The sequence below is a fragment of the Macaca nemestrina genome, chromosome 4 (genome assembly GCF_043159975.1).
Source record: "Macaca nemestrina isolate mMacNem1 chromosome 4, mMacNem.hap1, whole genome shotgun sequence".
Taxonomy (NCBI): Eukaryota; Metazoa; Chordata; class Mammalia; order Primates; family Cercopithecidae; genus Macaca; species Macaca nemestrina.
The window spans coordinates 9,126,471-9,147,751 of NC_092128.1; the positions used below are offsets into that span (position 1 = coordinate 9,126,471).

The window sequence follows — 21,281 nt, forward strand, 5'->3', positions numbered from 1 at the left end:
ATAAAACATCAAGACATATCATTAAAAATCTGAGAAAACTGAAATCAATTTCAAAAGCTTTTGGAGTAGAACAATTAAGTCGTGTTCAAAGATTCTGAAATAAGAAGGCACTAGACCTCTCAACAGCACCCATAAAACCTAAAAGGGCAATGCTTTCAGAATGCTGAGGAAGAATATTTCCAGCCTAGAATCCTAGGCCCAAACAAGTTATCACTGAATCGTGAGGGAAGAATAGGATGTTTTTAGACAGGATGCATCACAGAAAGAAGGCCTCCCCTGCACCCTTCCTTAGGAAGCCACTGGAAGACGTACACGAACAAGATGAAGATGTCAACCACAAAAGAAGAGACAGACTCGGGAAATGGGGGAGAGACAAAGGCACATCTCAGAGCACAGGTGTGCCGCAGGCCTAAAGGCTGCCTAGGTTAGACAGAGCAGGGGAGGAGAAGACCCTGGGAGCGAAGTCTCCAGAGAAAGAATGAAATGGAGAGATCACAGGATGTCCCATCACGTGGAAAAGACTCTTCGGAGGAGTTTTATAATTCCACTGGAGAGTCTGGGAAGAACTGATGAGGGTAAAGAAAGAGTAAAAAAGAAAAAATTTTCCAATTCGAGGGGGAAGAGTCCGACAATGAAGGAAACACCATCACAATGCACCACCTTGTTCAGCAGTAAATCATACATAATCATAACTGGGCAAATAATTGATACTAATTTAACCAAAAAAGTATGATGTACCTGTTCTGAGAGGATGGAGGGAAGAGAAGTGGGGGCCCAGGTGATGTAACAGGGCCGTATCTCCATCTTCCACAGTAGGAATCAACAGAATATCTAAAATCAATAAATCAGGAATAGAATAAACATAGGCCACAGGGTATTAAAGTGTGATTCTGGATGCCTGCTCTGGCCGAAAGCCTCCAAAAGTAGGAGCCAGCTCTTCTGCATTCCAAAGTCAGACACAGACACATGACCTGGAAAGAGAATGGCTGAGGGCCGGGGGCTGTGGCTCCACCCTGCACCCATCGAGAGGAGTCACAGAGCTGAGCCTGAAGGAGCCAGGAAGCTGGGCACCAGGGATGTCTCTGGAAAGCATTGTCAAAGGTATTGTGAGCCTCTCTCTCTGACTATGGGGAGCGGTGGGTGTGCCCTTTCCCTTAACCTGACCTGTATCTCTGGGAGCTGTGAGGGGCCACCAGTCCAGGCCTGGGTAAGACTAAGGTAGCCACGGGGTGCCCTGGAGGTGGCCATGTGGAGAATGGCCTACACGCCCAGATCTGTGACAGCGCAAGGTCTGGAAGTGCTCCCATGGTTCAGATGTGGGCCACGTGGGGAATGAGAAGAGGCCTGGCGTTGTCTGTGGGGCCTGCCCGTGACGGCTGGCTACTGGTGTGATGCTCCCCTGTGAAGGTGCCTATATGGACAGGCTGCCAGGGCAGACGTTCACCCATGTCCAGGTAACTGCAAGCGAGAGGGTCTCAGTGCCTGGCCAGGGGTATTGCAGAACCCACAAACGCCCAAACAAGAGAACCAGCTTTAAAGGACTACGGCTCTAAGTAGCTGGTGTCAGATTACACGTCAAGTGAAACCTTTCTCACACCTCTCCCACCCACCCACCAATGCCATTCCCACTGAGGATGAGTCAGAAATTCTGAAACCCGCAGGGGGTGGGAGAAGAGGAGCCCTGTCTTCCTATGGCATGGGTCCAGATTCCACACCTGCAGCGGGTTGAGGCGGGGAAGGCAAGAATCGAGTGTTCAGTGAAGTCCAGATTTTCTGCCACTACACAGAGACGGGGCTTTTGTTTCCTACATTTTCCTTTTGGTAAATTTCTGATATAATTTCAAATTTACAGAAAAGATTGAACAACACAAGGAACTCCAATCATTGACATTTTGCCCCATGTATTCTGGCATGCTTGTGAGCTCACAGGCACGCTCCCCTGCTCGGTCTATACATATAGCTACAATATTTTTGTGAACTATTTGAGAGTAAATTGTTTGCATGCCCCCCTTATTCCTAAGTACTTCATGTGTATTGCCCAACGAAAAAGGACCCTTTAACAGGTGGTAGGTGGGATTCGAACATGGGCTCCAGGGCCCTCACCCTGGCTTAACCCCTTCCCCTTGAGGTGAGGGCACTCTGAACAGGATGAGAGGTCACACTGTCATCACGTTACCTTGCACAGCAAAGGGAGATTAGCTGGTGGTGCCGACCTAGTTACACAGCTCTTTAAAAGCTGGTGCTGTTCTCAGCTGGCAGCAGACCGGGAAGTCAGAGCTTCAAAGCACATGACGATTCCACACACTGCTGCCGGCCTGAGCACAGAGGGGGCCACAGGGAAGCACCCGAGAGCAGCCTCTGGGCTAAGAGTGCTCCCCGCTGACAGGCAGCAGGAGAATCACAAGGAGCTAGATTCCGGCAACAGCGTAAGTGAGCTCAGAGCCTCCAGACAGGAGCCTGCCTGTCCGCCCCTTGGTTTGGGCTAAGACCCTAAGCAGAGAACCTGGTCAGGCCCACCTGGACTCCCGACCTGCAGAGCTGTGAGATAATACATGAGTCTGCAGTCATTTGAAATGGGGCAGCAGAAAGCAAAGGTGTCTTATACAACCAGAGTTATAATGATCAAAACCAGGAAACTCAACACTGATATCATACTATTATTAATCTACAGTTCACACTAAATTTCTTCACTTGTCCCCAAAATGTCTCTGTAGCCCAGCATCTGTCCTAGCATCATGCACTCAAGTTGTCACCCCTCTTCAGTCTCCTTTAATTGAGGTAGTTTGCTGGCCTTACTCAGTCTTTTTTTGATCAGGACACTTTTGAAGAGTTTTGTACCAGGCATTGCACTCATTGAAATTAGACCAGGAAGATTTTATGTTATTTGAGTGTGACAAGAAAAAATTCTGGGCCCTGCCTAGATTGAACCCAGAGGGTGAGAAAGAAAAGGCCCCCAGAGCTGACATGCTCAGTGGTGAGCGGGAGGATGCAACTGTTTTATGAGCACGTCCTGCTGGAGTCCATCCCCTCTAAGATGATGTCCACATACGTTATTTAGAAAGAATGCGGCAAATTACTGGAAGAAACAGCTACAAGATTCTGGGGAAGAGGACTTCGTAAAAGAGAAAGGTGGGACAGGGGACTGTCATTTTGTTTTTTTGTTTTGTTTTGTTTTGTTTTTTTGTTTTGTTTTGTTTTTTTTGAGACGGAGTCTCGCTCTGTCGCCCAGGCTGGAGTGCAGTGGCGCGATCTTGGCTCACTGCAAGCTCCGCCTCCCGGGTTCACGCCATTCTTCTGCCTCAGCCTCCTGAGTAGCTGGGACTACAGGCGCCCGCCACCGCGCCTGGCTAATTTTTTGTATTTTTAGTAGAGACGGGGTTTTACCATGGTCTCGATCTCCTGACCTTGTGATCCGCCCGCCTCGGCCTCCCAAAGTGCTGGGATTACAGGCGTGAGCCATTTTTTTTTTTGAGATGGAGTCTGGCTCTGTTGCCCAGGCTGGAGTGCAGTGGCACGATCTTGGCTCATTGCAACCTCCACCTCCCGGGTTCAAGCGATTCTCCTGCCTCAGCCTCCCGAGTAGCTGGAACTACGGGCGTGCACCACTACGCCCGGCTAATTTTTGTATTTTTAGTAGAGACAGGGTCTTGCCATGTTGGACAGGCTGGTCTTGAACTCCTGACCTCAGGTGATCCACCTGCCTCAGCCTCCCAAAGTGCTGAGATTACAAGTGTAAGCCACCACACCCGGCAGAAATATTTAACAAGAAAAATTCAAAACAAACAGGGACCAAATGTTCCCAAATCTGTTTGCCTCCATTTATATTCCCTTTGAGGACTGTCCACCTTTGACTGCCGCTGGCACCACCACCCTGGCCCCAGGAATACCGTACCCTGATGGTACCTCTCTGAAGCTGCAGCCTACATATTATCAAAACCTTTTTGTTCCCTTCCAAACAAATGAAACAGAGGGGAATTTTCAGCCTTTTCTATGACTTAGTAATAGAAAAAGAACGAGGGCACATAACTGTCGCGAGTACATGCACACACCCACAAACACCCACATTCCCTAACAGTCCATAACAATGGTTTGGCCTACAAAGGACTCCTCATCCTTCCAGGCCAACTTCACCAAAGGCCAGCAGGCCCTATCCCATGAATCCATTCTGCAGATACTCAGGAGGCTGAGGCAGGAGGATCACCCGGGCCCAGGAGTTTCAGTCCTGACTGGGCAATATAGAGAGACCCTATTTCAAACAAACAAATAAGTAAATAGATGCTGCCACTCTAGCCCCTCACCTTGGTTCTTCTCTGTCTAGCTCCTGGCTGCCCCCACTTGGAGGCCATCATCACATGCCCTGCCGTGGAGAAGCTGGCTTCCCAGACACCACCTGCTGGGGGACTCGAACTCCCTTGCTCATCTTCTTTAGGGTCCTCCCACTCAATGTTGGTTTCCATGAGTGACACAATGCCTTCCCCCAGTTCAGCAAGGCCTGGCTGTAGTTACCGACTTCTCCTGTGGACAAGAAACTGCCTGCCTGCAGTGAGTGACTAGCCACTCAGCATACGATGACACCTTTACAAATAAAAGCAAGGGCTACCCACATAGTCCCTATGTTGGCCTATTTCTGTTAATGACAAATATTAGTTTCTTAACAGTGGGATGTAATTGAGATTTCTGGCTTCTTTTTGGGAAGAAGCAATAGACTTCATCGGATATGGCAAGCCAGGTGCAGTGGCTCACACTGTAATTCAACACATTGGGAGGCTTAGTCAGCAGGATTACTTGAGTCCAGGAGTTTGAGACCAGACTGGGCAGCAAAGTGAGACCCCAACTCTACAAAAAAAATTAAAAATTAGCTAGGTGTTGTGGCATGCGCCTGTAGTCCCAGCTACTTGGGAGGCTAAGGCAGGAGGATTGGTTGAGCCCAGGAGTTCAAGGTTACAGTGAACTATGATGGCACCACTGCACTCCAGTCTGGGCGACAGAGTGAGAGCCTGTCTCTCTCTCTCTCTCTCTCTCTCTCTCTCTCACACACACACACACACACACAAAACAAAGTTGAGTTTACCCCAAGAAGAAGTTTTGTGTTCTATTTGCAAAAAATATTTAAAAGATAATGCAAAAGAATATTTGGTTTTCAACTCTTAAAGCATTTGTTATGGAGGCTAAAGTGTGGGAAATTAAAAAAAGAGCCAAAGTAAAAATAATAATAACAATTACAGAATCTCCACTATGTTTTAACACTACCTTATATCCCAATTTAATACTACTATATATCACTTTTAAATATACAAATAGCTTATGCCAGGCCCTGCCCATAGTCTCCAGGCTCCTTAAGATGCTTTGATATCTCAAACATGAAGAACTGTTTAAATTGGGGGATAAAGGATAACCAGAGATCCAGTTAAAGTAACTGAAAGGAATCACACACATGCAACTCCGTTTCTAGACTCCCACACCTGTCTCAATTTCATGGACAACTGGAGAGGCCAGGCCCAGCCCCTAGAAAGCCTTTCTGATTCCTGCCTCTGACCCTCAAGGAAAATGAGTTCCCTTCCCTCTGATTATATTTTTTGTTCATCCAAATAAAACTTAAAGACCTTAGTTAGCTAAGATTTCCCCTAAATGAAAAAGAAAATGATAAAATGTTTAGATCATGCTCTATCAAGACACAAAATGTGAGGGAACAGGCACAGGCTAAACAATCCTGGCCAGCCCTCCCTGCACTGCTGGAGAAGCTGCCCTGGGCCGGCAACACCATTGCCCGGTACTTTCACAATCGCCCGGGGGCTTCACAGTGAAACTGAGTCGCTAGTGCCAATTACTCTGAAGGAAAACCCAACTTTTTGGAGAGGGTGTGCATTTTTAAAACAGGTGTGAATTTCGCCCTCACTCTCACTGCTCTTCAGCACAGCAGAGGCAGTGATGCTCTTTGAAGAGATACTCCTAACCTAGGGCATGATGACAAAACCTCTGTCACCACAAAATAATTAATTTAAGTCACTTCTGAATGTTTGGGGAGCCATTTAAAAATTATGAACAATGACAAAAAGATGTATATAAGTCAAGGATGTTTAGAAAATAATCCAGATCTTAGCTGCGCCCAAAAGTGCAGTATACACAAGGGACTATGACATCAATCAAGTCACAGACTTCTTACTTCCTGTTCTGCAGAAGTCACAACACAGGTTGCTGCTGGAACTCCTTAGTTATGTACAATAGCCTGTTCCACAAGGTTTCTGTTACCATGTATGTTAGTACAGAAATACATAAAAGATGTAGAAGATGAAGAGTTGGCCAGGTGTGCTGGCTCACACCTGTAATCCTAGCACTTTGGGAGGCCAAGGCAGGTGGATCACCTGAGGTCAGGAGTTTGAGACCAGCCTGGCCAACGTGGTGAAACCCCGTCTCTACTAAAAATACAAAAATTAGCCAGGCAGGCATGGTGGCACACACTTGTAATCCCAGCTACTCAGGAGGCTGAGGCAAGAGAATTTCTTAAATCTGGGAGGCAGAGGTTGCAGTGAACCAAGATCGCGCCACTGCACTCCAGCTTGGGCGACACAGGGAGACTGTCTCCAACAAAAAAAGTTGTCTTTCCATCTTGATGGAAGTTAACCTTGCTAACTGCCAGAAAGAGGCAAAGAGAGGATAAAACAGCAGATGCAGGAGAGGAGAGCACCATCCCGAGGAGTAATAAGCACTGCCGTCTTCCTAATCTGCCAAGGTCCAAACCCCATGGCTCCCATGCTGAAGGCTGCCAGCCCTTGCCGGCACCTGGCCAGGATGCAGGAGCCTCAGCCCTGGGCTGCACAGATAGGGGTGGCTCTGCCAGGCCGTCCCCTCCATCATGGTTCAATGCCCTGCCTCCTGGTCCACCTGGTTTTGAACTCAATTAAAACATTTCCTACTCTATAAAGGCTTCCTGATCCCTCCCACCAATGCCCAGGAAACCAGATCCCTCTTCTTCAGTAGCCCGGGTACTCTTCTGGAAGCTCTTTTATGGGAGACTGTATTAGTTTATAGTTTCTTATTAAAATGTCTCTCTCTCCCACAAATGTGCTAGGCCCTTGAAAGCAGAGACCACGGATCAGCTGTGCTCCTCTGGCACATAGTAGGTACTCCAAAATGTCTGGTGGGGGATGAATGGACGGACAGATGGGTGGATGAGAAGGTGATAAAGCACGGTTACGCCAAGCAGGGGAGTTCTGAGGTGCAAAAGCCAGGATTGGTCTCTGCCTACGCACGGGGAGGGGGCAGGAATGGGAAGATAACCACAAGCCTCAGCTCCCCTTGTGGGCTTCCCAAGTCAAATGAGGGTGGCGAATAAGAGGCTTGGTGCGTCTTTACCTAAGGATGCCAGCAGCTCGTAGTTCATCCGCATCACGTCTCTGTACAACTCCTTCTGCCGCTTGTCTAGCATGCCCCACTCCTTCCGGGTGAAATACACTGCCACATCCTCGAACACCACCGGCAGCTCCTCAAACACCACAGGAACCTCCTCCGACAACCCCTCTGCAGAAGGGTCCTGGAACAAACAGCAGCGGCCACTCAGCACCGCCTGCCAAGCCAGATGCCCGCGCAACACTTCTGGGGCCTTTGGAAGCCCTATTTATCCTGGGAAGCTCACCAAGAGGCCCAGATGCACTCAGAGGAATGAATTTATCCATTGAAAGTCAAAGAATCAAATTCAGGAGGCCATAATTAGTAAGTTAAAACCAAGTGAGACTCGGCTAGATCCTAGGATCTCCTGGGCGGAAATGAAAGCATATGGAAAGAAGAGGCAGCTGGGCAGAGCCTCTCACTGCATGCTGTCCTCAGAGTCCTGAGAGCCGCCTCCTGGTCACCTACAACTAAAAGGTGACCATGTGCCTCTAAGAGCACCTGCTAAGATTTCCCAATGGGATGGGAACGAAGAGGTGGTCAAAATAGTTAAAGATGCTTACGACCAGTAACTGGTTTACACATGCCTCACTGCTGAAGGAATTCAGATGATAAAAGGTTAGATCTGTTTATTAGCTTCTAACACTAAAAAAGGTCAGGAATAGGAAAAGAAATGAGCTATGCTGTTTTTCTGGATTTTGGAAAAATGAGAGTTTACGCAGTTGAACTGGATTCCTTATGATGCCAGCTCTAGGAGGAATCTCCGAGTTATTCTCGCCAGACTCCTGGAGGGGAGTTAAAAATGATTTGTTGTAAAATTCTACTTCTATGCAATAGGTGAGAAATGGGGAAGCTTCCAATGAACACAGTTTCCTTACAGGACAACTTTCCAAAGCATTCGCTAACTACAAAGGAAACCTAAGGTGGGCGCTAGAGTACTTAGTGCCCAGCAGTGCTGTGGGGAGTGGAAGGAAAGCATGGACTGGCAGCTCAGGACTCTGGGCAGACTCTGGCACTGACTATAAGAGCTCTAGAACCCCGGACATGTCACTTGCTCCAAAGTCTGTTTTCTTCCAACAAGATGAGTTTAATAGCACTTGCTCTACTGGCCTCACAGCAACATCAGAAACATTACGTCAAACAACACGTGTGAAAAACTGCAATGTTTAAAAGTGCAACATGACTTCAAAGTTAAAGTTAAACTGTAAAAAATACTAGACAGGTGTGGTAGATCATATCTGTAATCCTAGCATTTGGGGAGGCTGAGAGGGGAGGACTGGTTGAGCCCAGGAGTTCAAGACCAGCCTGGGCAGTATAGTGAGATTCCCATCTCTACAAAAAATAAAAAATTATCCAGGTGTGGAGACACACACCTGTGGTCCCAGCTACTTGGGAGGCTGAGTGGGAAGCATTGCTTGAGCCTTGGAAGTAAAGGCTGCAGTGAGCTATGATCACACCACAGTCCAGCCTGGGTGACAGAGCAACACCCTGTCTCTTAAACAAAACAAATTTAAATATCAACTATTTAAGGGCTCTGTGATTGTTCTGTGGTTGTAGATTATTTCTTGAGATCTGTGTTTATTTTGGATTCTGAATAAAGATTATTGTTTCCTTTATACCGGAAGTAGAAATGTTCTGTCTCACTAATTACGTTTTGTTATTTGCAAAAAGGAGATAATAATAGGGCTGTTGTCCAAATTAAATGAGATAATACATGTGACGCATCTAAAACAATGCCTAGTCCATGATAAGCATGTTAGTATATGCTAACATTATGATGTCAGCAGTGGGTTATTGCTAGTATTCTTTTTTCCATCATTAGCCTGGATATACATTGTTCTCAGTATAGAATCCTTCTCTGTAAGATACAGCCATCATTATAAACATATTACCTGAATGCAGGATTCTACTGCATCATTACATAAAATATCAATGTCTGAGGAGCTGTGGATGCCATCAGTGACTTCTTTTTGCCTCAAATCTGAAATGCAGTCCAGATACATAGCAGGAATTGCTCCATTCCCCCCAGGGTCCTCTAGTTCAGCTCTTGAGCTTGGCAGGAGCTCAGCCATGCTATCAAAGCCTCCCAGAGGCCCTGGGGGGTAGAATATGGGGTAATCTGCCGTGAAGAGTGGCTCCGGGCTGGCCAGGACATCTCCAGATGGGTCTCTGATGCTCCGGAACCGGGCTGCCCAGATGGGGTCCCTTGCTGCCAAGGCATCGACACAGAACATGTGGGCCTTGCTCTTGGCGTGGTATTTGAGAGTCTCCACCTTGAATGGTCCTGTATAACCTTCTATTAGTCTTGACCGTTTGTCCCTGATGGAGGGGTATTCTCGGCAAGCAGAGCAGAACAGAGCCGTCTGCTCCTCATTCACGATCAGCCACGGAAACTGCACAAACCATGACTTCTGGATGGACCGGGGCTTCAGGAGTTTCCTGTTTCTTCCTGCCCAGTCTCCCTCGATGTGTCCACTGCACGTACTGAGGTGGGAAAGGCGGGCTTTCTTCTTAGGCGGCAGGGACTGTCCACTCTCCCTGGTGGGACCTTGCACGCCCATGTCTTCCATGTAGCCCATCTGTTTTTTTCCTTTAGAGAACAGGGACGGAAGGGATTTGCTTTAAAATCCTGTAGTTAGAGCCACTGCAACTCACAGTAGCTCTGAAGAACCTCAAATATGAAAAGCGGAAAGCAAACACACACACCTGAATTTTCTTCTAGTCCTGGCCAAGTCTGCAGGCCCTTCCCTCACCTAATCCAGAAGAAAGCCAAAGGGATGGGCTTTACGGAACCCTCCCCGTCCTTTTGGTTTTTTTAATTTAAAGGACAGATACAACCAGCCAAAAGGAGATCTTTGCAATCTGATCTATGAAACGTACAATCTTCAGGAGTCAAAATTTATTTATGGATAAGAACACTAACATAATAGAACATAGGATTTAAAAAAGATCACTAAAGCCACATACCGCAACTCCAGGGGAAGACAGCTACCTATCTCCTGGGCAGGCAGTTTTCATCCCCAGGTAGTTTTCCTTAAGCTATAATCTATCTTTGGATACTTTTACCTCAAAATACTGGATGCTGACCCAGTCCTCAAGAGAAACTCAAGTCTAATTCCTCTCTTATAACACAAACCTTCAAACAGATGAGGACTCTCATGACCTCACATCTTTTTTCTTCAAGCTGAACTAGAAGTTTCTTTATTCACGTAGATGAAATGCAACTCAAACGACTCTAACTCCTGTGGAACCATTTCTTACGTACCAACATCAGTTCCAATGCCCAGTGGCTGAGGACTCAACATTTTTTGTGCCAGGCCAACAGACTGGTCTACAAAACTGTAAGGGCATGAAGCTGTTAATAAAGAGTCAGAAGGCTCAAAATAAGAGCCAAGCAAGGAGAAATGAAACAAAACAAATCTGTCTCTATGATACTTTCCAGAGTCACAAAGGTGTCTAGAGCTCCTTGTGGTCTGAGAGAAATCACAAGGGAAAACAAACTTCTGTGATTTGATTCACATAGGATCTTGCTCCCCACCTCCCTCTTCTCCCACAGCAGGAGTTGGGTTAACTCGGCTATTTTACATAATGACAAGATGTCATCTGGCCTGGCTAAGCCAACCCTTGAACAGGAGGGTCTTATCAAAAGAGGGAAGAAAAGATAAATCCCTAGAACTTAACAGACAGCTGTTCATTCATTCATTCAGCGATTATCTATTGTGCAACAGCTGGGTGCCAGGTATTGTTCTAAGCACTAGGAATATGGTAGTAAATAAGACAAAGTCATGCCTTCATGGAACTTATAATAATTATAAATAAACATATTCTCCTGGGTAGAAATAAGACAATGGGAGATGAGAGGTTGGAGAAGGACATTAGGGGCAGTGTGTATATTTAGATATTAATCAGATGACACCTGGGAGGAGAACAGCAGTGTCAGTTGGTGGCGAACAGGGAGGGCAGAGGATGAGCCTGGAGTCCTGGAGCTGCCCCTGCTCCCTCTCCAGCCAAGCACCTGCCCCTGAGTGCAGGTCCACACTCACCTGGGTGATGCTCCAGGTGGCTCCTCTGGCCCTGGACACTGCCAAGCCATGGCTCTGGCCCTGGTCCGAACTTACAAAACAGCTCAGGGTTGGCAACAGTTGGTCCTGAGTGAAAAAAAAAAAAGAGAGAGAGAGAGAGAAAAGCACTATGAAGACCTGGCTCTGGGTCACAGCACGAAGGAGGTATCTGTCTGCGACATCTCTCGGCATGGTGAAATAAGGGGCCAAGGAGGAAAGTAGGAGTCTTGGTGGTTCAGCACAGTGGTTCAGTGGTTTAGAAACTCGTATCTGTGAGGCCCTTAATAGAATAGGAGACTAGGAGAAAGGAATGAGGGCAAAAGGAGGCTAAACAGGTATAAAAACTATGGGTCAGAAACCCAAATGCTGAGAGGGGCCAGCCTGGTAATATAACAGAGGAAACCAGGCCAAGTTCAGGGGCTGTGGCAACCTGCAAGACGTAAGGGAACAGTAGCTACTCAGCTGCAGAAGGGCTGCCACTCGGGATGCAGGCTCAGCCCTGCCACACCGTCCTGTTTGTCAAGAGATGCCAGAAATCCATATTCTTATGTGAAAACTCCTAATAACTAAATATTGGCAATTTAAAGAAGCCAAACAAAAGAAACAAAAGTCAAAAAACAAAGCAAATCAAAACTCCAAGCAGTGAGCCGTATCTGGCCCATGAGCTGCTACTTTGCAACTTCTGGTTTGGAAGAATCAGTGGTTTTCAAACTCTTTTAGCTGGCACAGGAAGACTCAACCCAGCTGCAGTCCTTCCACCCACAAAATGCTGAGATTGTGGCTTCTACTATGCCTTACACAGCAGCCAAGACGAAATAAGAAAAGCATGGTAGACAGTCATCAACTTGCAATCAGTCAACAGTGCATATCTGTACACACATGTTGAAATACAACCAACTACCTCTGTCCTTGGCACAGAAAGTCTACCCAAAGAATCAAAGGAAAGAGCATTCAAAAAATAGACGAGATGAAAAATACACTTGTGCAAACTCTTAAACTGTTTTATCTCACTAAATCTCTACAATAACCCTAAGATAGAAATTCAGGCTTAAAAAGGCCAAAGGCACTCAAGTATCCAGTGGAGAGCTGGGATTGAGATCAGATTTCCACATTGCAAATGTGATGCTCTTGCCACCACTGCTTCCTACCTCCAGCGTCCTACGGGCTCCACAGATCCACAGGCCTAGCTTCCGAGTTTCCCTCCTGGCCCCTTGGGGCATTCTGAGGCACCAGGAGACAGACCCAGGAGTCTAGCCCAGGCCTGCCAGATTGCCCCACTTCTCTTGACCATTTTATGGGGAGAAGAGAAACGGTGATGTGTGAATTTGCATGCAATTAAGGTAGATACGGGATCGAGCAGATAGGTGGTATAAAGATGCCTAGACAAATGCTTGGATTCCAGAAAACTCTCTCCAGTGTTCCTGACACAGATGAGGTTGGGAATGCTGATCTAGATTGATGGTGGCAGGGATGTGGATGGGCACCCATACCCAGTGGTGCCACCAGCTTGTCGGAACCACAGAGCTCCTTCTGTTGCTGGCTCAGCAGCACCCATTCCTCCTGGAGTAAGTACACAGTGATGTCATCAAACGTCACAGGAGCCTGAAAGGAAAATGACAGCTGCTAAGTACCACCCTCTTCCTTAGATTTATCTTCCAAAAGTGTTCCTGACCACCTGAGGGTACCCTGCATGGGAAGGGGTGTTGTCAATTTACATGCAAGGCCCACACCCCATATCTCCCCACCTGGGTACAGATCACAGTGAGAACGAGACTCGTTTCTTCCGGGAAGTGCCATGCGCTGAAACGAAACTGACCCATGAAGGAGCTGGCTTAGGAGCTTCTCCGTCCCCTCCCTGCGTGCTCTTCACCCGCCTCCCACACGCCCGTTCCTTCTCAGCCAGGGGCTGGGCAACAACTTAGGGCACATTCTTTCATGGAACCTTAAACATGGTAAACCTTCACTTAGGAAGATGTGTCCGATTTCTAAAAATAGCTGAAAGTCATTTAGAACTATGTCTGTGAATGATGAAAACAGGCAATGCTTTGGGGCTGAGATCTACATCCCGTGTGGCTTGTAAAGGGGCTCTGTGGGGCAGGGAGTTCAGAAAGTGCTTGGAGGAGTTCCAGATTAAGACGGCAGATTAAACAAGCCCATTTAATTTGGTTTATTCCCTGTTAATTTAAAAGCCCATCCCCCAAACAAAACCCCCACTATAATAGGGGGCACAACAAGGAGACGACAGCAATATGCTCTTGGAAACCGAGAAGCAGATGAAAAAGCAGTCACTCAGCAGATCGAAGAAAATCAAATCCTCGCCCGGCAGCAGGCAAAGCGGAGAACCACCCAAGGTACACTCTGCATCCTCAAAAGCTTGGTATCTTCCAGCACGGGAAACCTCTAGCACAGGAGGGCAGGCAGGCAGCCCAATGGAATGAGAACTAGGGGAGGGCTGTGCCCCAACAAATGCCTCCCCAGGTTCTTTACACGAGGCTCCAGCTGATAAGCCCGTCCTCCCTCTCACAAGCACAGTTATTAGAGTTTTGGTCTTCCACTGCTAAATGTCAGCAGACTGGACTATCAGACACTTGGGGAAAGGATCTAACAGGGACTATAGAGACCAAAACAGATGGGAGGTGTTGGGGTGGCGGGGGGGGGTTGCTAAGAAAATGTAAGGGAGGCATGGAGAAAAAAACTTAAAAAAAAAAAAAACAAAAAAAAACCTATCATCCAGTCATCAAAGAGGTAAGGTACTGCTGCCATACAACAAAGTGTTATAAAAGAAATCAACAGAAAAAGAAGTAGAAATGTTTATCATTTTGGCCGGGCGCGGTGGCTCAAGCCTGTAATCCCAGCACTTTGGGAGGCCGAGACGGGCGGATCACGAGGTCAGGAGATCGAGACCATCCTGGCTAACACGGTGAAACCCCGTCTCTACTAAAAAATACAAAAAAAAACTAGCCGGGTGAGGTGGCGGGCGCCTGTAGTCCCAGCTACTCGGGAGGCTGAGGCAGGAGAATGGCGTAAACCTGGGAGGCGGAGCTTGCAGTGAGCTGAGATCCGGCCACTGCACCCCAGCCTGGGCGGCAGAGCAAGACTCCGTCTCAAAAAAAAAAAAAAAGAAATGTTTATCATTTTAAGTTTTGTGCCATGAAAACATTACCTAAAGAAATTTTTAAAAGAAGTAAATCAATCAAATTATCAACAAAAAACAAATTTCTCAGTCCAAAGAAAAATAACATTGGGAATAGCAGCATGCCATTTAAAAATAGGTGAAATATCGATTTTAACCTCGACAGTAGACATTTCTTGAGGAAAATGACATAGATCATTCTTACCGGTCACTATCATAATAGATTTTTCTTATGGTGACTGCAAAAAATTTGGACAATAGAAATAAGCAGAAAAAACTGTATTAAGATCACGCACATTCCCTTTATTGAAAAAGAATTACTTTTCATTACCCTTCTTTCCTGAGAACCCGTTAACATTTTATATATAACCTCCCAGTCTTTAGTCTATGAATATGTATGAACAGTTTTAAAAACAAAAATGGAATTGTACAGCCAAATGCATACATTTAAATAACTATTTGCTATAGAGTGTCTTCCAAAGCAAAATGAAATATTTCCAAAAACCGACTGGAAGACAGGCTCCACTAAAAGAAAGTGGTCAAACAGGAAAGGAGTCTCCATGAGATACAGCCTAGGGACAGACAATGTGGGGAAGCATTGAAGATAACCCCAAAATTAGGCTGAAGGCAGATTCAGGACGACTGCTGTATCCCAGGACTGAAGGGCAGCCTGTCCAGATTATACTTGTGACTCAGGACAGCCGGGGTCCCTCTTCATGCCCATCCTTCCCGGGCATGCACAGGTGAGCATAATAAGGACCAAGGAACCATCACGTTAGCTCCACCTGAGAAAGAGCATGGCTAGGACTGTCCATTTGGACAACAGCGTCTTCCCAGCAAGAGTGATAACACTAACGCCTGGTGCCTCTCTTAAACAATATTATAGCAAGAGCCTTCTGATCTAGGTGACAGCAATGTAAAGACAACACAAATCTGCATGAACAAGAGGAGTTCCTCATCTATGTGTAATGCAAAGAATATCTCCCCATGTTTTATTTTAGCGGTTCCCACTCTCTACAGGGTAAAGCTGTCTGAATTCTCAGTCTAGCGCCAAAGCCCCCTCAGTCTGAATCTAACCCACTTTCTAACTTCAGCTCTGTGCATTGCCTCACTCAGAACGTCTCCTCCAGCCACTCATATCACTGCAATCACCCAGCTTATCTCGCACCTTTCCTCTCTCTACACTCCCAATCTTTAGATCCTGACTGCCCACTTCCTCCCACTGACTTAGAATCCACCCACCCATAAAGTTGCGATTCACGTTATCTTTCAGGAAGGATTTCCTAACCACCTGGCCCAAGCATTCATCCTTCTCCTGAGCAAGGAAGGCTTTGTATCTCCCCTAGAGTCCAGTGTTAAAGAAATCTATGCTGCTTGGTTGATTTTAAAACTTCCTTCATCAACACCACCCTTCTCCCCACAACCATGTTATATGGAAAGTATTTTATAGGCACTTAATTCATTTTTTTCATTCAACACACATTTATTACTTAAGTGTTTCTATGTGCTTGGTGCATGGTAATTCAAAGATATGAGATTAAAATCTATCAGGAGGTGACAGACAACTAAGATGCAGGTGCAATAATAGAACCATGTTCAGAAAAAAATGAGAAAGGAGTATCAGTCACTTGTACAGGAAAGATAAGAGAGGGCCAGGAAACAGAAACATTGAGGCAACAAATACATACAGAAACAAGTACACATATAGACTTCTCTTTGGGGGCATCAACAGCACAGTCTCCCAGGGGGCACATGAGGGGGCGGGCTGCAGTGTTCTTCAGAGCACCCACACCTTGCAGCAAAAGGGCTCCTGTAGTGATGCTATTTTATAAGCATTCCTATTGAATGAGACCCTATTAAATGCCAGGAGCTGCTCCACTGTTCTAGCCGGGGATGTAACAGTCAACAAATATGTAAATAAATAAATAAACATGAGAATTTTGTTGAGTGGTAAGGGTTGGGAAGAAAATAAAACAGGATCATGGGATAGAGCATGGTGGGGAAAAGTCTGACCCGTATCCATTATTCTGGAAATGACAGGCAAGATGTCCTACACTCAATGTGGGATATCAATCCAATGGCCTCAGATGGCTTTTAGTTAATAAAGACCACAAAACAGCACCCAAGAGTCTAGTAATAGACCAAATCACTATCTCACAAGGTAGTCTCCCAGTTCCGAGCCATAAAAATGCTGTTCAGAGTGGAGCTGTAGAACAGCACCGCTATTCCTTGTCATTCATTTGCAATACATCTTACACTGCCAGTTGGTTTTGTAATTACTTTATTTCATTCTTGTATGAAGTTCTCATTTCCCATATTAGAAAACAACTGTATTTGGGAAGGGCGAGCATCTTTCTGAGACACCTTAAAATAAAGATTAGAATCAAGGGTGAAATTTCCAGTTTCTGAGGTTTCACTTAGTGGTTGGACCAGAAAAGGAATCAGGTTTCTCCTCCACCTCCCAAAATGTTTGTACAGTCATGCATTGCTTAACAACGGGGATAAGTTCTGGGAAATGTGTCCTTAGGCAATTCTGTCATTGTGGAACATCACAGAGTGTACTTACACAAACCTACATGGTACAGCCTACTACACAACTAGGCTATATGGTATACCCTTTTGCCCTTAGGCTACAATCCTGCACAGTATGTTACTGTACTGAAAACTGTAGGCAACTGTAACACCTGGTACGTATTTGCGTATCTAAACATAGAAAAGGTACAGTAAAAATACGGTAGAAAAGACAAAAAAAAAAAAAGGGTACATCTGTATTGGGCACTTACCATGAATGGAGCTTACAGAAGTGGAAGTTGCTCTGGGTGGGTGGGTGGGTGGGTGGGTGAGTGAATGTGAAGGCCTAGGATATGACTGAACACCTCTGTAGACTTTAGAAACACTGCACACTAAGGCTACACCAAATTTATTAAAGATTTTTTTCTTCAATAAATGAACCCTAGCTTATTGTAATTGTTTTATAAACTTAATTTTTTAAACTTTCGACTCTTGTAATAACGCTTAGCTAAACACACATTGTACATCTGTACAATATTTTTCTTTAAATATTTTTGTATTTTTATTTATTTTCTAGCAAACCATTCCGTCAACAAAAGGTATTTTTCTTTATATTCTATGAGGTTTTCTATTTTAAATTTTTTTTTTTTTTTTTTACTTTTTAAGTTTTGTTAAAAACTAAGACACAAACACACACATTAGCCTAAGCCTACACAGGGTCGGGATCATGATGTCACCAGGTGATAGGAATTTCTCAGCCCCACTGTAGTCACAGGGAATGTACATGACAGCCGTGTTGATGGAAACCTTGTTCTACAGCGCATGACCGTATTTCTCTCTTCTCCCATTAAAGGCTAAGAAAGTCTACGACTAAACAGAATAGCTTGGAAATCAACCTCAAATCACTGATTCCAATATCAATCCCAATATTTTATAATCCTTCTTCCCCCTACATTTTGCTCCTCTTTATTCAAATTCAGGTTCAATCTAAATCAATCCGGGGATATTTCTAAAGGGTAAGGCCCATAAGCTCCAGCTTTTCTTGGGCCTTGTTGAGCTTTATTTGTCTTGGACCCTGTACTCTGTAGGTGCCGTGTCTGGAAAATGCATCACTGTAGCTTGTGGAGGGAAGGGAGGATGGAAGAGATGCTCATGCGAGAAATCACCTCTTTTGAAATTCAGAGTCCTTCCTAGTCTTCCCAGGAAAAACTACAGCATCAAAAGAACATTATCCTCTTCTCTCTTTTGGTGTGGGACAACCCTTCCAGGCGTGTCCAAGTTATTGAAGTGAAAACTGCAGGGGAGCTCCTTGAGAAAGGTGATCATTTCCTATTTATCCTCATACTTCCAGCATCTCGTTCAATTCAAATCACAGATTACAAATGTTTATTAAATGGACAATTTTTTAAGGGACTCAATAAACAGTGGAAAACGTTTGTTGAGAGAATTCTCCTCTGTGCCAAATAAGAAACAATCCTCGAGAACTGGCAGCAAACAACATCCAGAAAGATGTTAGTCCCAAGAGGCTGCCACTGTCTCCAAGCTAATGTGCCCACAACCACACTGGTCTTTGCTGACACGGCCTGGAAGCGCTGGCAATCCCGTCAAATCCCTGAACTCCACCCCCAAGCACTTTCTTTCCACCTTTTCTTCCAACTCAAAGCCTCTTGCCCAAAGCCCATTTATGACACAGGTTTCTAAGCAATGCCCAGATATTCCATGAAGTACATAACCTAGAAACAGAAGTGGCAAAAAGCATGCCAGATGCCCTCTCCTTTCAGCCCTTTCTTGGGAAGCAGGATCTAGGCAGGGCCAAGCCCTCAAGCGTCCCACCCTGCGGCTCCCACTGGCGTCCGATCCAGACTCCAAGCCTTAGCCCGGCCTCTTCAAAATGCCGAAGGTGGTGGGCGAAACAGGAAGCACCTTCGCATCGCTACACTCGGGGGTCACCCAACCCAGCATAGACCCAGCGGCCACTCGCCAGCTCCAGGAGGATGCGCGAACACCGAACGGGCGCGTCCGCTCCTCTCCGCCACCCTCCCGGGGTCGGCCGCCGAAGTGTGGGAACAGAGGGCGGGTCGGCGAGTCCTTCCCTGCAAGCCTGGCTCATCTGCGGGGCCTCCGCCCGAGCCGCCCCGCCTCGCCCGAGCCCGGCTCAGGGATCCTCGGGAGGGAGCGGGCGGCCCCCGGGCCTTCCAGTCCTACCTTCCCCGACTCTCTGGGCTCCATGGCCCCGCTTTCGGAGGCCCGTGCCGCCCCCTCCCCCCGCGGCCTGGCCTGAGGATGCAGCCGCCGCGACCGCCCCGGGGACCCAGGCTCCCGGAGAGGGAGGGCACCCAGGCAGGGAGGGAGCGCGGCCCGAGAACTTCGCTCTCTCACGTCGGGGGGCGGTAGCGCCCGTGGACCCAGGATAGGCGCTGAGCTGGGACTCGCGTCGTACCGAGCGAACAGCTTTACGGCCACTGCCCAGCCCCGGGCGGCGGGGCATGACGGGAAGTGTAGTCGGCTCTAGGTGAGCAGCTCTCGAAGCTGCTATTGGCTCCCGGAATGCACGCCCTGATTGGACGCCGGCGGCGCGCTTGCGGCCCTCCCCGCCTCCCTCCGGCGATAGTTACTAGGCAACGACCGCGTGGCGTCCTTTAGTCCTTGCAGCAAGGGCAAAGCGCTGTGATTGGGCTACGCGAAGGCCAATGTCAACCTTGAAGGTTCTAGGTTTTCTTTTATTAAGGAGGGCAATACTTTTTGTTTTATTCACTCAAAAAGTATCATTGGTTGCCTACCACGGGTCAGGCCGTGTTCTAGGGTTTGGGAGAACACAGTTGAATGAGACAAAGGCCTTGCCTTCAAGGGACTCACGACCTGTTAGGGAATCAGACCGGAAACAGATAATTACAAAACAAAGACAAGTGCCATGAAAGAGGTAAGCACAAAGCATGAATTAAAGCCCGCCTTGTCACCTTAGAGTGAAGCGGTGGGGGATATGAGGTGCTTAGTCAAGGATTTCCTGAGGAAGTGATGCCTGAGCAGAATTAAAGCAAGAGGTGGGGGTCTGCCAGATAAGGGAGGTGCAATGGACTGACTGGTGTTCTTCTCCCAGGAGATAGGGCGTTTGGGAAGTTTATATGAAGTCGTGAGGGTAAGGCCCTTATGGTGGGATTAGTGTCCTTGTAAGAAGTTTTGTCTGAGTGTGGTGGCTTACACCTCTAATCCCAACTCTTTGGGAGGCTGAGACAGGAGGATCACTTGAGCCCAGTAGTTTGAGACCAGCCTGTGCAACTTAGTGAGAGATCCCATCTCTATAAAAATAAAATAAAATAATCTTGTGAGGTGGAAGTATCACTTGAGCCTGGGTGGCCGAGGCTGCAGTGAGCCAGGATGATGCTTCTGCACTCCAGCCTGGGTGACAGAGCAAGGCCATGTCTCGAAAAAAAAAAAAAAAAAAAAGACTTTTAGGGGGCCAGGGCAGGGATGTGCCTTCATGAAGGTGTTAGTGACCACATGCATGCTGGGGGAACTAGCTAGGCCCTTTGCCCTTGTGCCCCTCTGCCTTTTGCCATGTGAGGACACAGCAACAAGGTGCCCTCCTGGAAGCAGAGACCAGGCTCTCACCAGACACAGACACTACTGGTGCTTTGATCTTGGATTTCCCAGCCTCCAGAACCATGAGAAATAAGTATCCATAATTTATAAATTACCTAGTTCCAGGGATTTTGTTATAGCAGCACACACAGATTAAGACAATGGCCAACTAAGTTTTTTGTATTTTTAGTAGAGACAGAGTTTCGCCATGTTACACAGGCTTCAAGTAAGCATTTTCCATTATCCAACTCTGCTCTTCTGGCCAAGGTACAATAGACCTAAACTCTGTTCGAGGAGTGTAGAGGAGTCTGCATTACTGAAAAAGAAGAATGAGACACAAGAAATGTGGAGGAGAAGGCAGACAGTGAGGACTCTATGGATTCCAAGTGGCCTGCCACTCCCCACCTCGGCTATATCACTACCTTGAAGAGCTATATTTTTACCCATGAGTTATCCATGTCTTTATAACAGATTCTCTTTTGGGGGTTAAAAAACTGGAGGACAGCTAGGGTAAATCATTCTTTTGACACGTTTTTCCATAAAAGGTTTTCCATCTTCCCAAGAAAAATGGAGCAGTATCTAGGGGGAAATGGGGAATCAAAGCAGTGAGA

General features: G+C 46.7%; 1 protein-coding gene and 1 long non-coding RNA gene across 9 annotated transcripts in view; one reads left to right on the plus strand and one right to left on the minus strand.

Annotated features, from left to right (window-relative positions):
* Positions 1 to 19,552, minus strand: part of LOC105474871 (zinc finger protein 862) — a 29,643-nt gene extending 10,091 nt beyond the window's left edge. For 4 of the 8 annotated variants that reach the window (XR_011621868.1, XR_011621866.1, XR_011621867.1 and 1 more), the window contains exons 1-6: positions 19,297 to 19,459; positions 12,938 to 13,049; positions 11,430 to 11,534; positions 9,279 to 9,976; positions 7,354 to 7,531; positions 739 to 831 (exon numbers count right to left, since the gene is read on the minus strand). Coding sequence is in view for 5 of the 8 variants with exons in the window: in XM_011729716.3 (XP_011728018.2) it covers positions 739 to 831; positions 7,354 to 7,531; positions 9,279 to 9,976; positions 11,430 to 11,534; positions 12,938 to 13,049; positions 19,297 to 19,320 (1,210 nt within the window). In the remaining 3 variants the exon portion in view is untranslated. The other 4 variants (XM_024790676.2, XM_024790675.2, XM_024790673.2 and 1 more) reach the window with 4 other exon arrangements.
* On the plus strand, positions 962 to 4,610 carry LOC105474870 (uncharacterized). Its single transcript, XR_982987.3, has 2 exons — positions 962 to 1,101; positions 4,319 to 4,610. It is a non-coding gene; the product is annotated as an uncharacterized lncRNA (long non-coding RNA).
* Positions 19,553 to 21,281: the final 1,729 nt, after the last annotated feature.